The sequence below is a fragment of the Stegastes partitus genome, unplaced genomic scaffold, assembly GCF_000690725.1.
Source record: "Stegastes partitus isolate 25-593 unplaced genomic scaffold, Stegastes_partitus-1.0.2 Scaffold788, whole genome shotgun sequence".
In the NCBI taxonomy this organism is placed as follows: domain Eukaryota; kingdom Metazoa; phylum Chordata; class Actinopteri; family Pomacentridae; genus Stegastes; species Stegastes partitus.
The window spans coordinates 266,586-284,805 of NW_007578519.1; the positions used below are offsets into that span (position 1 = coordinate 266,586).

General features: G+C 45.0%; 1 protein-coding gene across 3 annotated transcripts in view; it reads left to right on the forward strand.

The window, feature by feature from the left end:
• Positions 1-18,220, forward strand: part of numbl (NUMB like endocytic adaptor protein) — a 67,129-nt gene that overhangs the window by 16,163 nt on the left and 32,746 nt on the right. Inside the window, exon 1 of one of the 3 annotated variants that reach the window (XM_008292163.1) lies at positions 17,117-17,544. The exons of the other annotated variants lie outside the window; for them this stretch is intronic. Within the exon in view, the coding sequence (XP_008290385.1) occupies positions 17,504-17,544 (41 nt within the window). The 5' untranslated portion in view covers positions 17,117-17,503. Of the gene's footprint in view, positions 1-17,116; positions 17,545-18,220 lie in introns of those variants that run through there. 3 annotated transcript variants of the gene reach the window in all.

Here is an 18,220-nt window from a genome sequence, read left to right on the forward strand (position 1 = left end):
AATGTTCTTTTTTCTTTTTTCTTTTTTTTATATGATGTAATGTTGCTCAGAAGACGTGTTCTCTACTTCCAGTCAGGGTTGTGCTGTTTCCAGGTGCAGGACTTTTGCTGCAGAGAGCAAAAATGTGACATGAGCAAAAAAAACGCTCAGGAAGTGCCCGAGGTTCAGAGGTTTACTGTTGACTAAATACACCTAATTAAATAAGCTTTATATTTTTTTTAGCAAAATGTAGGCTTCTTCAAATACAGGTGCAATTCTTCTGCCATTGAAGTCGTTCCTCACCATCTGTGTGCTGGTGAGTCATAAATCTCCCAGTGTGTGTGAGTCTGTGCATGGCTCTATGTAGGTCTGCGCTATCTAATACAATCTGTCCCTATCTAATATTCACACTGCTAACCCTTCAGGGCGAGGAGAGGAGGAGAGGATTTCGCCTGCCAAAAAGACAGAACTCTTCTTGGAAGTGTCCTGACTGTCAATGGAAACTCTAAACAAAACAGATATAATACAAACACTGGCAAACGCCATTTTACTCAATTAGCCAGGACAGTATGGAAGCTTTCCATTTAGCCAACTTGTGCCTCCCGGAAATCCTTCTCTCCTCTGCCATCATAGAAAATCTTCCAGTTGCTTAAATGTACCTAAAAAGAGGAAAGATGAGGAAACACAGGTGTGTCGTACCTCTCACGTCCTCACTGGGAGCAGACTGAATGAATCTGTGCTGCGCTTGTCCTGAGCAGTAGATGGATGACGGCTACACATGCATGTTTGTGAAAACACATGCTGGAGCTGCAGTGACTTTTACCGAATGAACTTTTAAAAACCCTGAAAACCTATTTACCAAATCAGCTTCTTACTACAAACAAAAATGTCCTCCGTAAACATGCATTCTTGCCAAGTTTGAACAGTTCTGGTTATGGTACTTCAGGGACTTCCCTGCTCTTCTTATTGGTCTGAAGGGGGAGTCGTAAATATGTTATCACCCGCTGCAGTTTCGCAGCATTCGAAGCAGAAAAGTGGTGACAGATTTGTGGTTATTTAGTGATGTTGCCTGTTTAGAACTCCTCATCCACCACTCACGGTTCTCTGGAAGTTAAAGGCTTGATAAGTTGCAGCTTATCAACTTTTTCTACCAAAACTTTAACCCTTTTAGTCGTGATCTTTGTAGAGAAAACATGTTTGGAGTATATGACTGGCTGCCTTGGCACAGAAAATCCCGGCCTTCTCTTTCTCACTGGGTGTTTCTGACTTGCAATATAATAGATGAATCATGTTTCATTTGTACCCGTATTGTTTGTTTGCATTGTCGAGGATGTAAACATGCGGCTGTAGTTTTTCCTTAAAGCCGTAAGAAGCCGATTTGTGTCTTACGGGGCGACACAAGCAGACACAACACAGAGTGGATGCAGCCGTTTGTGAGCCGTCTCTGAGCAAAGCAGTCAAATAATAAACCAGGAGAGACTCGCTGCTGCTTCACTCTTTGACTTCACCAATGTTGTGCACAGCTCCTGCGCTCCCTCAGCCTAATATTGCCTTTTTTCAGCTGTTCTCTCTCTAAAGCAATCAGTGTTTTGGCCCCGGTCTCCTCTCTTCTCTCAGCTTTTTCTTCCTGCCTCCTTCCCTTCAGATACAGCAGGTCCAAGCCGCCAGCTCCACACGACACAGTGGAAAACAAGAGCCGAGCTTGAATCAATTACTCCGTGGATGCACTTGATTTAGCGGTGCTCTGAATAAGCACTTCTAAAGTGATGCATCAGACGAGGCAACTTTTTCTTTTTTTTTTGGATAAATCAGAGCTGATCTGCTGTCAGCCTAGATGCAGATCATAATGAAGGAGGCGGCGAACGAGGGAGGTGGTGCGATCCATGAGTCAGCCTTTCTCCTGCGAGCGGCTTGATTAGGGAAATATGAGAAGCACTTTTGGTGTAGCAGCATTAGAAGTTCACGGTAATGAATGCTGATTCTTCTGCTAAACTGTCACAGTCGTGTCATTTTTGGCAAATTGTTTTGCTCGCAGGCACAATAAAAGGAAAACTTTAGTAAAAGTCGACGTGACTGCGACTGAAACACGAGCTTTCGTCAGCGATTGTCAAAGGAGCGAGTATCAAGTTTATTAATTAACTATTAAAACCCTTGAAATGTGACTCTGTCTGATAAGGACAGATATGAAGAACGTCTGCTTTCCCAGCGCTGCTAATTCTGCTCCTCATGAGTCACAGCCTTTGAGTCGCAGTGATGCGCCCAGGGACCCGTCTCTGGATCTGAGACGTCAGAGGAGGCTTGTTGGAAGACGCCTGGTTAAGAATAGTTGCGTATCTCCAGGGCTTTGGTTCGGGGCGTGGCGCCGAGCTTCACCAAGACCGTCTCAACACCGTTATGGAGCAATCAGAGAGACAACTGTCCTCCTCCTGACAGATGGCTGTGTGTATTTCTGCACGCATTTGGGTGAGGATTCTGTTTTGCTGGGGGAGGGGAAGTTTGGGGAGGAAGAGGAGGTGGGGAATAGTGGGGAGAGGTCAGCGGAGGCACAGCTGGTGAGACCCCCACTCCAACCAGCTGCTGCCTCAAAAGAGCCCGTCAGCAGCCTGCCTGCCTGGATGCGAGCGCCTGCCCCTCTCCTTCTCTTTTCCTTTCTGTCCTTTCGCTTCCCCCCCCCGGCCTCTCCCCCTGTCGTGTCCCCCTGCAGACTCAGCCCAGCTGTTCCCAGCTTTCCACTCCCCTTCGCTGCCACAATGCACTCTGACCCCGACCAAAAAAAAAAGAACCGCACTTACAAACAAGCATCCGTGTTCTTAAGCACACGTGAGCACCTACAGACTCCCCCGCTGCTCAGGCTTTAATCCAATGAGTCGCATCAAAGTTGTCCCGGGGGTGGCGATGTATCTGTAGGGCTGGGCCGAGCGAAGGCCTGCGGCTGGAGTAAATCCACCAGCTGGGTCCGGGTCCTCCAGGACACACTTGGCTCCTACTTAGTGTTCGGTCGTGGGCATCAGTTCCACCCCGTGGCAAAGTCTGTCCACCTCCATCAGACGCAACTCCAGGGAGCGTACTGTGCAACTCATCAGCGTTAAATTGCGAACAACTGACGTCACTGCTTTCCACTCACCTGGGAGCCATTCATTTCACTTTATCCTGTATTAAATTCAAACCTGCCGGGACTTGAAACATACCGGAGTTGGGTGATTATTCACAGAACATGATTCATCATCGCTGCAGTGCCAACAGGAGCTGGGAAACTTGGTGGTGCTGAAATTCAATATTTGAAAGTTGGCTGATGAAAAGTAGCAGTGAATTGATGAATACCTTTATTCTGGTGTGGGCTAATGCTACAGAGTAGAGCGCTACCTGTACACGCAGAGGCGAGAGAGAAAACTAAAGGAAAGAAAGCTCATGAGACCGTGTCCACGTCTCAGACAAGAGATCCACACACTGGAGGCTTCCAGCAACCTGAGCAGTGTTTGATCGAACAGAGATGTTCACAGGGACGGCTACAGGTTCTGAATATGGACAAAGGCTCCTTGCTTTGAGTTACGCTAGCATCAGTCTGCTAACATACTCTCATGCTGATGTTTAACAGGTAGGATCTTGTCTGCATGCTGAGAATATGAATTAGTGCTGCATGACTTAGAAAGACACGGCATTGTGCTGCTTCCTCTTCCTGCGATATATATATATTGTGATGGGAGGAATGTTCACCACGTGACTCGAATAACTATTTTTGGTAAGAATAAATCATTCTGCAGTGATTGGGGTTATTTTGTAGAGGAGTGCATCTGCAAGGAAAATTAAAACTAACTTGAAAAAAGGCAGTTTTTTTTCTTTAAATCTCTCTCGTCACACAGAGCTTTCTGATTTAAGTGGTGAAACACGGACCTGTTTTTTTTTTTCCTTTTCATACATTTCCATACAAGTGCATTTCTTTTTTTCCAGCCAGATCTTCCTTTTCAGTGTTTCTGTCTCTCTTTGAAAACCCAGCATATCCAGGAACTTTTTAATAGGAGAAAATGATGTTGCATCAGACAGACTTGTCTTACAGATTAGTCATGGAAGATTAAAGAAAAAAGGGGCTGTAGCATGTTGTGTGAATGCGACTATTGTGCATGTGAAGTATTGATGCTGAGTCATGCAGCCCCGATATGGATGTCGTATGTTCTGCGTGTATATAATTAGAAACCAAAGTGCCAAAGAAAGTAAAATCTTTCCCCGAGAAGATGATAAATGACAACTGTGAGTCTGATGCCGTCGTTCCTCGAGAGCATTCACAAGCAGAGCTTCTGTGTTGCTGCACAACCACAGAAACCTACAAGGAACTTAATTGTGATGGATGACTGAAGTCAAACAGACTGTATGTCTCTATAAGTTGATTATCATGCTGTTCTGAGATGAATGGAATCAGCGGCATCCCGGAAGTCAGAAAACATATGTCACGCTCTGATTGGTAGCGTGTACATGACGTGGAGATGAAACCTGTGAGACTTCCAGCGTTAGTTCTGAAACTGGACACAAAGTGAGGGAACAATTTGGTGGATAAATAATAAATCATTTGCCTCGATAAATGCTCCGATGCATACCTCTAATGTGGTTTATCATTCGCCCTGCTCGATGATTTCTGTCTTTCCTCGGTGATGTATGCCTTCCATTTCTAAATCCCTCAAGTTCAACTGTGACCCGGGCCACCCAGGCTGCACCTCGGCCTCGGTGCCGGCCGGCCACACCCTCTCCCTCTCCCCCGGTGCCATTGTTCCCTCGATGACAAGGCCCACGTGCCCCCCTATTCAGCGTCCTGGTGGGGGGTAGGCGGGCTCTTTGTCTGGCTGCCATTGTCCCAGACACACGCTTCCATTTGACGGACACACGTGCTGACAAAAGAGAAAGGCAGCGGAGGAAGAGGAGGAGGGGCCACCGCTGGCCATTATTCTCGCCGGTGGTGGCGGTGAAAAGACGAGACGCGCTGGCCATCTGTGGTGCGTGTCTGTAATCTGTAGTGACTGGGGGGGGGACGGCACACACACACACACACACACACACACACACACACACACACACACACACACACACACTTCTCAGCTTCCAAAAGAATTCCTCTCTTTTGTCTCGCCACGCTTTTCTAGGGGCACGATGCCCATTGAGGTGGCTTCCCTTTGCTTTTGACGGGGTTTTGTTTTGCTCTGAAGTGGGGTTTGGAGACAGAAAGAGAGTGTGTGCGTCAAAGTGGCCGCTGCTGTTGAAGTCAGCCTGAGGGGAAAGTGACTCTAAAAACGCTCAGCGCCCTCCTCTCGCTCCTCTCTGTGTCAAAGTGACTATTGTTGAGTGGCTGTTTTCTAGCAACAGGCCTAAACAGCAGTGCGCTTGTCCTCCTCGTCTGTTCCTCGCTCTGTCCTCACCTCAGCAGTGTTTACTCTGCGTCTTCACAGTCTCCTTCTACTTCCTCTTTTTCTGGAGGCGAACTGATGTTCTGTGAGCTCAAACATGGGCCAGTTTCTGGAAGTCACCGAACAGTGTTTTCACCAAGCTCAGGACAACTGTCGCTGGTTTCTGCCCAGTGAATTTCCTTCTACTTTCCCTCCTTCCTGTCCTTTGATTTTTAATTTCTACATTCACTTTTCTTCACTTTTCCATCGTTTCTTCTCTTTACCCTCCTTCAGTCTTTCTGGCGTTAATGTCTCCTCTTCATACATACTCTTTATTTCATTCACTTCTCCCTGTTTTTACTCCCCTCCGCCTCCACTTCTTCACAAAGCTAGTAAAAGAGACATCACTGGAGAAGGCTACGGGGGGAGCTTGGCCAAAGCATTCCAGTATTGATATTTCGGCCCATATTCTTCACAAACTGCACAAACTCTGTGGTGACACCATTTTTAAATGACCTCAAGCATCTTTTCCTGCAAAAAGCTTTCTTTGTGGCACACATCTGATAAATCAGCATCGGCTCGACCGATTTCTACGGTCGGGACTGGCGTGTCCTTTCACCAGCAGTAAAATGTCATCTTTTGTTAACTTTACTAAGTCGTTATTTAAATTCAGAGAGAAAAGAGCATCAGAGCAGCTCTGCAGAAGTCTAGAGTTACTGTTAAAATGTCTGTGAATAAAAAACAAACTCACTTTTATCACTGACTATTATTTGGTGAAGCTCACATTTTCACTTCTTAATGATCCAGCTTTCAACTATGAGACGCTGAATCAGTCGACAGTGGACCCCATATGTTGTGCCCCCAGTATTATTGAATATTTACCCCAAATTTGGACATTTCAGTCAAAATTTTCTGGTGTTCATAAGTGTATTGATCCTTCATGCGAGCAGCAAGCTGCAGCGCCACCACGATGCATGTCTGCAGCCTGACTCTCCAAACCCATTTGCTCTGCCAGTGCTCCTGCGTGCCCAGCGCGGGCTTTTAGTGCCGGTCGATAAGACACGACCACCCTGTGAAGGTCATTCTGTCTCTCCACAGAAACTAAAACTCCCAAACCTCTGTAAAGCCACAGTGACAACACAGACTGACTCTCTCTGTTCTCTACCGTAGATGAAAACGACTCGACCTGTGAGATATATCTGTCTATTTATTCTGCGTAGTAAGCGTCTGTGTCACCAGATGTTGCTGTGAGGAGGATTGTTGTGATGTAGACAAATACAAAAGGACATGACTGCTTCCTTGTGGCCCAGAAAATGCTGCAGGCCTCTCCGAGGACAGATTCGAGGGCAGGCAGACAGATGGTTGATGTCACACAGGCAGATACGTGGATTGACAGGCAGATGGATAATAGATGCATATATATACAGATCATGCCTCAGACCTTCTGCAATATGGAGTTCAAGATGAAAGCAACATTTGAAAAATATAACTTGGATTTATGAGACAGCTTTATGCAGTTTGGAGTTGATATTTGAAGCAGAAAATATTGCATTTAGAAGCAAACTGTACTACGTCAGTGATTACTGTGGAGCTTTATTTTCAAGACAGGCCATTATATTTACATTTAGTCATCATCCAAATGTTTCCTGCTCAGGAATGCAAAGACAGACAGCAGCCCGGCAGACAGGCCGGCAGAGAGCGATGAGGCAGATGTTAAAAGCTTTAAAAGCACTATTGATTTTAGACTTCTGGCCGTGTATGTTGTTGCTTTACATGCATAAACATGCATTATGCATGAATGCATTGTATTGACACATGAAATCCGAAGACACAGGATTTGACGCGATGCTCACTTTAGGACAGCGTGTGTTTTGTATTCAGCACACGCATCCAGCAAGTGTCAGCAAACTGGGTTGAAAAACCCCTCTTCCTGTCTGGAGGTCAGAGGTGAGAGGTTGGAGAAAGTGACCTGGATAATTGCACACACACACAAACACACAACATGAGCAGAGGCAGCTGGTCCGTTGCCATGACAGCGATGCTGCGACTGTCCAGCAGGGGCACCGTTACACAGGAAACAAAGACGTGCGAGGGCCGCTCCACTTTGTTCCTCTCCTGCTTTGCACTGAGAGGAGACACATTTTATTATCAGACGGTACATGGAGGTGTGTGCTTGGACATGAAAATGAGATGCTTCAGGTTACAAATAACAGGCAGTAAGGGTCGTCAGTAAAAGGCTCACACTGTGAAAAAAGCTTTTCTTTTCTTTTTATGGTACAGATTTTTCTCATACATTTAAATAAAACAATGAAATTACAAAGATTGACTGAAAGTATGAGCACTTTTTTTTTAAAGAAACTAAAATGTTTTCTTAATATATTTGCAAATTTATTGTCATTTTACAAATATATTCTTTTTAGTTTAAAAAATAAAACTGGTAAGTTCAAGTTTAATACTGTGAAAGTATCTCAATAAGTGACAATTAACAGAAAAATATTGGTGCTGTAATTTTACAAAGAATTGTTTGTTAAATTAAAGGTATCTTGTATAACTATGGAGTGTTTTTTTTAACACTGTGGGACAAATATGCAGTGAAGGTACAATGTGTAATGGGGAGTAGCAACTTTCTGGTATTAATTACTTCAAATATAAATGCTCTTATGACAAATACCTTTTGAAAATTACCCTATAAAACACGTTTAAATGTGTAGCTCTTATTGATTAATTACAGTGTACATAATTACTATTGCACACAAGTCATTAGAGGTTATAAGTAGTTATTTGTGTGCTTTTACAACAATGATATAATACAGGGGGAGCAGTAATATTGGTTTTGGACCCGTCTGCTGTGTCCTGTCGTGTCTTCACATCGATAACAATAAAGCAGCCGAATAAAAGCACCAACGCTCTGACCTTATTTGAATTTACTGCAACCACAGCGCAGTTTTTCTTGCAGCATACAAGGAAGAGACAATGTGGGAGGAAGCTCCTTTATTACAGTGCGCTGTAAAGTAAAGCAGTCACCTGTTCACCCTTTTAATTACCATCCAGCAGAAGGCAGCGTGGGCTCAGGTAGGAGCTAATGGCTGCTACTTTTTGGTGACAGTGCGCCGACATCAGGGCAGGAAATTGAAAATGTGGGTGAAAGTTCTTTTAAGTACGAGGTGTGAAACGAAGCTGTCTCCTCTCTTTGTTTTACCTCTTTTCCAGTGTAATTACAAAGTGAGTTTTGGGGGCCTCCTTCACGTTAAGTGTGTGTTTTATTACTCCTGGTGGTTTGTCATTGAAGGCATCGCAGCAGACGATTAACAGAATGACTTTTCTCTCTCGTTTCTGTTCCTCCCCTCCATCTCTGCTCCTCACCAGGAAGACCTTGTTGTGATCCGCGAGGAGGGAGGTCTCCTTTCACCCACAATGTTGTCACTGTCTGTCTCTCTCTCTCTCCTCACCCTCATCTGATCTCAGCACAGTGAATGTGTGTGTTTGCGCATTCATGCTGCTTCTCCACTTTCTTTCTATTTTTGTTCCTTTCCAGAGTTTTTCTCCCAAATATCTGTCAGCCCCCCTCTTCCTCTTCCTCCTTTCCCCCTCAGTCTCCTCTCACTCTCTCAGCCCACAAAAAAAAAAGAAAAAAAAAAGAAAAACCCATACCATTGGTTGCCATGGGATCCGGTTGCCATGCAGCAGCAAGGTTTTCACGTGGTCCTTCTGCATGTTATGTGTGTCTACCGTAGCGTGACGGAGTTTGGGTGCCGTGTTGATTGGGAATACGAAGGGAGAGGTGCTGACGTCTAGTTCGCCTCAAAAACCCGACGTACAGCAGCCTGGAGTCAGAGGCCTATTGATCATGTAATGCAGGAGCTTGATCAACCAACGTACAGCAGCCTACATGTGTGTGTGTGTGTTAGTGTCCACTTGAGGCCACACTCACACAGTCCTCCATCATTTTGCAGCTCAATGAGGCTTTGTCTGTAACTACGGGCTTTGCGTTGGTCTGTAGAGAAAGATAAGTCGGGGATAATGGAGACGTATGATGATGGAGAGTCATTGAGGAGAGAGGAGATGGATGAGGGGAGGGAGAGAAAGAAGAAGAAAAAAGAGAGTGGTATTGACCAGCAGCACAAATCTATTGAGCAGCCTGTCAGGCTAAAGCAGTGGATTTGGCTGTCACGCCTCGCTATTGGACAGCCCGTCCATCTGGGTGCACTTTTACAGATTGTGAGGGGATGAAAGAGGAGGTCTTGGTGGGTTTTTTGACAGAGCTGATTGGATAATCGAAATGTATCAGACTTCCTTATCAGCAGATGATTGGATAGCTCGTGTTTGGTCACTGGGGTGGCGAGATAACACAATGATGAGCTGGAGCGGCTGAAATCTCCTAACGAAGCATGAAGAATAAACCCACTTAAAGATTACCCATCTGCTTCTTCACAGAATACAGTTGACCAAGTTTGGCAGCTGACACCGTCTCAGAAGGTGGACATTATTTGTGGATTCTGCATTGAAGCTGCTGTCATGAGTGTTTTTACATGAGTATGGATTGTAATGACCGACAGCAACATGATGGATAGATCCTCACCCCCTCCTGAAGCTGAGAGGAGCTGTGGTTTTAATTTAGTGGTTTTTTTAGCTGAATGTTTTGGGTTCAAACCTGCAGCTTTAATGGTTTTTATTTGCTGTCCTTATAAACCTCATTTTGCCCTTTAAATGAACAGTTTACAGCCAAAAAGTTCTGCTAAATGCACCAAACAGAACATGAATAAAATTAGTGGCAACCCTAACCCTGACCCGCCTGCCTAATATTGTGTAGGTCCCCCTCCTGGCAGCAAAACAGCTCTGATCTATTGGACCGTGGACGTGGGACCTCTGAGGTTACCCTGCATCTGGCTCAAGGACGTTGGATCCTTTGGGTGTTGTGGTTAGGGCCTTAATGGATCCGATCTGAGGCTGGATCATTGGCTTGGGCTCCCTCAGGCTGTTCCTGAGCAGTGGCGGGTCACATTGTCCTGTTGGGCGAAGCTACTGGCCTTAGGGAGTGCTGTTGTCATGGTGGTACAAGTCAAAACCCACCCAAATGTTGGACCCCGAGGTTTCCCAGCAGAACACTGCGTTGTCACGAGATAATCAGTGTCGTACACATCAGCTGTCAGTGTGGCTGATATCCACGTAGAGACATTTCCCTTCCTGGAGAATAAAAAAGAGCTAATGTGAAAGTGAATATTAGATTTACATTCATAATGAGTCCAAAAACATGAGTCTGGACGAATGCTAGTGTTCTTGTGTATCTGCCAGTTTTGTAGTTTGCCAACAACTGTTTGCTGCAACAACTTTATGAGGTGATGATAATATATCAGTGCACTGAAAGCCTCATTCACTGACTCACAGTGGCCAAAAAAATCCTGTAATCCTGTTCAGCGTCGTAGACTTTTGTTAGAAATGTGGTTTTTGCATCACAGTGAACTCATGCGCTCCATTCTTAACGTTCCAGTTTGATACACACCAACTAATACGCATTTTGCGCACACACACACACACTTGTTGAGGTTCGTGTTACGTTCCTGAAGCGTGTGTTGAAGGATATTATGTCGTAGAAAGTAGCTGTATTTCAATTTCCTCTCCTTGGCGCTGTCACCGTAAAGAAAACTTCACTTTGTTTATTGATCAACATTATATTACTCCGTCCTCTTCTGATTTATGACAGCCATAATATTTTAAAGGAAGACTTGTGGGGACCAAGATGTTTCCTGACTGAGAGATGGAGCCTCATAGAAACAGATTGTCCTGTTTTACGGAGTCATTGCTCAGTTATGTAAATGTTCAGCGTTTATTCTGCTACAGACGTTTGATTTGATGCACAGGTTAGAAAGTTCAAACTTCAAACAACTCGTGATGTAAAAATACCTTTACTTACCTTCCTGTACGTCTGTTTGTGTCGTTGGGAGTTCAAATCGGTCTCAGTTCATGTTTTTGTACTAACGAGCAACTGTCAGGACCATTTGTTTGCTGATTATTGTCACACAAGTAATTCCAATTAGTGATTTAATTGTTTTTTTAATTAGTTTTTTTTTCTCCAAACTAGTTCCAGATTAGTGACGTTGGCACAAATCGCCTCAAGTTATCGTGCTCTCCTTTTTCTCATTTTGGCAACAAACCAAAACGTGGCCACGCTGGTGCAGTGGTGTTTGGCTTTGCAACTTAATCCACAGCGTTAATGTCAATAGATGCTCATCAACATGCAGTCGGCGCGATATTTAGAAGTTAAGCGCCTCAAGTTAAACAGTTGGTGCCATTAAAGCAGAACGAGGGAACACAAACGGTGGAAACAGTGATTGAATGGTGACATTTCTGTTACACTCATCCAGATGTTTTTTTTTTTTACAAAAGTGAATGGAAACAACTCTGACCTTTATTACTAGCGATTATGTCGTAACTGCGACGGGCATGTGACCTGCTCACTTCATTTTCACTTCATTTATTTAACTGTGGGTAAAGTAAACAGGCTTTAGCTTGTTAGCGTGTGGACGTCTGGGCTCGAGGCCTGCTGGTCGCTGCTTGTGCACACACACACAGTTAGATTATTGAGTATTTGTAACCCCACAGATCATTAATTGTGGTTGTGTGTGTCTTTCTACGTGTGTGTGCGTCTTACGAGGAGCTTAATTTACACTCGGAGCTCGTTGGTTAAAGTAACAGGCTGCTGTGGAGCCGCCGAAGCGTGACGGCTGTAAAACCACAGAGTCTCAGATTCAACATGATCGCAGACACAAACATACGACGCAGCGAACACAAACAACCGCATGCAGACGGCGCGATTGTGTTTCTCTTTCTGCTCTAAATGGCGGAAAAGCCATTTGAAACACGTGCCAGAGGGCTTACTTATTGTGTGTCTGTTCCCACCTGGCTGGTGAGATCATCATGTTTCATAACTACGCAGCAGTTTTAATAGGCTTATGTTAGCGTCTGCCCAGCAGACAGTTACACACTCAGACAGACGAATATGCACAAGCAGACGCCTGCACACACACACACAACCGCAGACCTGCCATGATACAGTACATCCCTGCAGAGATAACATCTACTGTATCCTCCCATGATCAGTCTAATATTCTCTCCCCTTTGTCTTCCTCGGTGTCATTGTCTTCCACTCTCTGCTTATTTTTAGATCCTTTTCTTCTTCACCCTCCTCCTCTTTCTGTCTCAGTCCTGGATGAGCGCAAAAGAAAAGAGAGGAAGAGGAGGACAAGTTAATAGCAGTCAAGATAAATGGTCCATAGGATACAGAGCATATGACGGGAGTGAGTTCAAAACCAAGCAGGTTAATGGATCTTACTTTTTATCACCTCCAGTCTGAAACATCTGAAGGTGTTTCAGGCTGTAACACGTGCACTCCCGTTTGTTTTTGTTGTCACATCATTTCTCGAAACAGAGGCTGATATGGCATTTAGATAAACAAAATGATTGCCTGAAATTACAGAGCTTAGACGTCACATTTACAAAATACCAGAAAGGTAACATTTATTCCACAGAGATACTTGAGCGAGTTTTTTTTTTTTTTGTGAATGTCACTGCTGTGAACCTTTCGACAATAGAAAGCACTTAACCCTCCAAAAGTAATGTGCAGAGTGTGTGACAGGAACATCGTATGTGAACATTTTTGTCAGTCAAACACTCGTCTGGTACCGGCTCAGTTTACTGAAGCTGCTGGCAGCGATGATCAGTGCTGCAGTCGAGGGCGTAGATGGGTTAGAAATTAAAGGTAAAGCCTGAACTTGAATCTACAATGAGGAGACTCTGTTGTGCTGTGGGGGGATTTTGCTGACATAACAAATTTAGGGCAGATTGGCAATGTGTATGTGAGTGACAACAGCCTTTAGTTTAATAGTGAAACATCGAAACTTGCTGTGGACACATCAGTTCATCTGCAATTATAGCATCATGAAGGTCTTTAGATTAAACTGACCCCACGTGATATTCATCTAGAAGGAGCTTTGGTGACAATCGACAGCTGTAAATGTTAAAGCATTCCCATAGTTACAGTAAATACAGCATGTCTGACCTGTTGCTGTGTGGCTCCAACAGGCTTTTTGTGGGTTTTGGGATGTTTTAGATGCGGTACAGAGGGAGGGCTCCTCCTGATATTTCTAAAGAGGTGCTGTCAAAGCATGTGCAAGAAACATGTGAAGTTACACTGTTTTGATGATTGTGCAGTTTTTTTTGACTTCAGACGTCTTTTGCTGCTCAAAAATGCAATCCATTAAAATTCATGAATGCCAATAGTCGTGTCTGGAAAAGAGGAGATGTTGACTTTCCTTATCGCCTTTGTTGTTTATGTTTTCTTTCTTCCCCGAGACTTTCCTCAAGCCTAATCTAAAAAGCTCTTTTTTTTTTTTTTGTCAGCATAAAGTGTTGCTGAAGTCCACGAGGTATTGTCGTTGTTAAAGCTGCAGCAGTTGTGTGCAGATCTTTGTATTAGCTGCACTGGGTATTTATAAATGTGTTTGTTGACTAGTCGAACACGATGAACGCCAACACGAGTTCCCCCACGGGAGCGTTTAAGTACATCAGAATCACTGTGATGTGAGGCCCGTCAGCATTTAATGTCACTTCTGTCAGCAGACTGCGGAACAGAAACAAGTGACAATAAGCATAAAGAGAGACGGTGCCGATTGTTTCCAGCTGGCCACCGACACCCAGAGCGCCGCGTCTGAAACAAACACGTGAACAAAGCCGGAGCGCAACAAGGACGTTTTGATCCCTCTCGGTCTCATCCACCGTTGATCTCTGGCTCTGAGTGTCTGACGGTAAACAGATTAGAGGATGAACTGGCATCATGAAAGCCTGGGAATGGGTGAGAAGAGACAGATAGCGCTGACACATAACACTACACTGAGCTACAGGATCTCCAGCCTCGGTTCCGGCTCCTCAGTCCAAACCCCCTTGTAGCCTGAAACACAGTCTTCAGTGTCCAGATCCAGTGTCAGCTGATTCCTCGCCGTACATCACACGGTGTCTCAAGTGCATCCATGCGATCACATTCTGCTTCCTGACAGACGTTTGATTTTATCAGTGTGGACGCTGTGCTAAACTGCTGCTAGTGTTCATTGTGTTGTTCTTCCTCCATCACCTTATACTTGTAGCTTACAGGAAGCAGGTCAGCCGTCGCTGGCCGGCCTTTTGCTGCTGCCAGGGAACATTTTACATTCAGACCACTCATTGTGGGAGACCTAAAGTGATAAAATAAAGGTAAACCCAACATAGATGACGTCTTAGTTAAAGACTAAAACAAAGACAAAAGTCTCTGGAAGTCTAGTGGAGGCATAAACACTCTTAGAATAATACATCCTGTCATTTGGTGTTCTGATGATGGTGGTAGACTGACGAACACAACGGTCCAAAATATCTTATAGTTGCTTGCTTAGGTTGAGGATGTGTGGATGGAGGAGACGACTCCCTTCACAATAGAAATGTGTGCAGTAACGCTTTAAGGGGACATGTGGACACAAACTATGACAGCAAAATGCCACCACATTAGTCAGGAAACCACCTTTCCTAACCACATGACTGGACTCCATTTAGTTTCAGGTGCATTCATATCTGGAATTGTGCCCCCAGGAGGCATTTCAGGGTGTTAACGAGGTTCAAAATGTGCTTTTAGCCTCCTTGATTTTCCTCTAAACCCTCCAATCACCACAGACCCTCAGCAGCTTTTAACCCGCCTCTCCAGCCATCTCTGTAAGTCCAGGAATGTAATTTTCCTCAAGCTCCATTTAAAGCCTCCTACAATGTGAAGGTCAGGTTCCCCTTCATGTCTACATCTGTGCTGGCCCTTAATCTCCAAACTTCTCACCTCCTGCAGCCGCTCTCTGACTCGCTCCTCTTCAAGCTCAATTACCGTCCTCGGTCTGCCCGGCTCGCCTCAGCTCCTGTCTGTCCGGTTCCCCATCTCTTTCCCAGACACCTCATACTAACTTTCCTCCAGTATTTGGCCTTCAACCAAATGTTTCCAGCTCTCATCCTGCCCTTTCTCTTCTTCATAACCAGCGTTCAGATTGAAAACAGCCCCGCTACAAAAATCCAAAGAACTCTGTTGGTGGGGGTGTGTTGCTTCACATCAGATGTGATTAAGTAATCCAATCCCAGGCAGTTGGTTTGAGACACAGATGCATGAGTCTGAAGGCTTATCAGCTGCCAAAACTCAGCACGGCATTATATAGTATTATGAGGAAGGATTTACTGCTTTGGAAAGTAATCACGGCGTCAACTGCTTTTATCATTCATAGAACCTGTTATGTGGTAAACAATATAATTGTGGTACTCAAGCTAAAATCTGTTTAGCTTTGGGTTAGATTTCGCCGCATATGTGAAACGTAAAAAGCCATTTAGGGAGACGCGTGAAATCTGATAAATGCTGCTGATGTCGCTTTAATCGTCATCACTTCTTCTGAAGGCTGTGTTTGAAAATGTGGTGGTTTGGAGTTAAAAAGGAATGTACGGGACCATTGTTGCACAATCTCCATCTCTTATTGAGCCTAGAAGCTCTCGCAGCATCTGAATCTCCCACCAAACTGTTGTCTTTTAAGTAACGCAGACAGCACTTGAATATGTGGAATAAAAACACAATTCTACAGTTTAATTTAGCAGACGCTTTAATCCAAAGCGACCTGCATCTGAGAGAAGAACACAAGCAGGGCTCTAGTCAGGAGAAAACCGCCTGGATAAGTGCCATAAACAAGGTCAAGCACTATATTTCTGGTTTTGTTATTTGGTCTTGCTGCATCGATTTTGATCCTTTATTAAAACCATCCATCCTGAGTCTGACATCAGTAAAGCAGGGCTATTTCCTGATGTAGCTTTCACCTGGATCCCATCCAGGTATCGGCTACCTTGCAGTGAAAATGTGTATGTTTTTACGACCCACATCGCGTGTAAGTGCTCATGCAATGCACTCCTGTAACGGCGCAGCGTGTTTCAAGAGCCGCTGTGTTGCATTTATTGCTTCAAATCTGATGTACGGTGCAGTTATGCATAAAGTCGACCTATACGGTCTAAATCGGGGCTTCGCATCATGATCCACAAACCTCTTGGGGCTGCCATCGCTCATGAACAACATTTGAAAGCAGATTCACCACGGCTGTAACTCCAAACTAATTACAGGGAAGACCGCTTCACACTTCAGCACCTTGTCCAAATGTTCTCTCTCTCAAATTTCTACATGATCCATATGTTTTTCCAGCTTTGCCTGCAAATGTTTTCCCAGCTAGACAATCTAGAACTGCAATACCCGAAACATGACAAGCATCCGCACGGCCAGATGTTGTTTGGGTGTGGTTTGCAGCTTTTATCATTTTGCAGTAAAGCACTACTTAATCATCCACCGGGAATCCTGCGTGCTGTGTATCTGTGACCTTCCCTTCAGCATCCAGCACTGGGCAAGCAGCACCCTCCCACGTGTCCAATACCGTCTCTGTGGAAACACTCGACCAGGCTGAGTTCCAGAGCTCACGTTATAAACCCATCCTCCCCCGGTCCCAGCCTCGGCGTCTGTCCCCAGGCTCCAGCCCCAGTTCTCGCCCTCTCCCCCAATGCACTCTTGACCAGTGCGCCCACAGCAGATGGAGAGCAAAGAAAACTGTGTCACCACCCGCCATGACTCGCTTAATCACTCCTCCCCTTTCCTCGTTCTCGTACTCTCTTTCTATCCTCCCACTCCCTCCTTTCCTCACTCCCAGGATCTGGAGCGTCAAACATCGATTTGTCTTTATTTTTAGAGCCGCTGTGAGTGTACGTGCATATGCGTACTGTATTTGTTTGTGTGCGTCTCCGTGCCAGACGCTCATCCACGCCGGGTCGTGGACAGTTTGATGGTGTTTGGGTGCATCACTGCGCTGGTATCTGAGAATGTGTCAGGACTTTTTTTCTTTTTTTTTTTTTCTCCCCCAAGTTAATCCCTTAAGAAGAGGTGTGGTTCTCTCTCTCACTCGGCTCTCGCTCTCCCTCACTCTGAGCGCAGTACCATCACTTGTTCTCTCGTTCCTCCCCTCCTCTCATCTTTTCCTTGTGCTGTCGTTATTGCTGTGGCCGCTAGTCTGAGGGACTCCTTCCTCTCAGCTTGTCATCTCTGCATCTTCTCTCATCTGCTTTCGTTCCTGTGTGAGATGAGTTCTTGGGGCGAGATGGGGGAGGCCATCGAACTCAGGTGAGTCAGAAACAGAGGAGGGGGGGTAAGAGGTGTGAACTGTGCAGGAACTTACAGCTGATATCCAACATGCATTTTCACTTTGAGGAGATCTGTGCATGCGTTCAACATTATTTTTTCGTGTGTGTGTGTGATTGTGCACCTGGGTGTATTTTTGTTTCTAACTGGGTCGATGGTTACCGTAGCAATCAGCACCTTGGGCTATTTTTCTGAGCCTCACCTTGTTTTCTGTCCATCAAGTTGACCCTGTTTCAGCAAGGGAGAAATCTGCAGGCTCTATAGAGGTCAACACAAGATCTGCGGGGTTTTTTTTTACTTCCCCTGCAGTAGCGATCGCTGTGGTTTGTTGTTGCTGTTGTTGTCACTGTTGTTGTTGAGTTATTGGCTATAGTGGTATTTTCAGACACTGCCAAACTGATAATAGGTCTAGTCTGTGTCCACAGGGCTCATAGCGGCTAATAGCCTTAGCAGATGCATTAGCCCCCGTGTCCATATGGAAGAGATTAAACTTGCTAAATTGATACAAACACCCAGCAGTTTTTGTCCAGCTCAGCATTCACGCCTGCATGTTTTGGTCATATGTGTGCGCGTGTACACCTGCCGTACACTCTCGATTCCAGCGTGCATATCAGCGCTTCCTCTCCTTTTTTTCTACTCCCTGCCCTCATGATTAGAT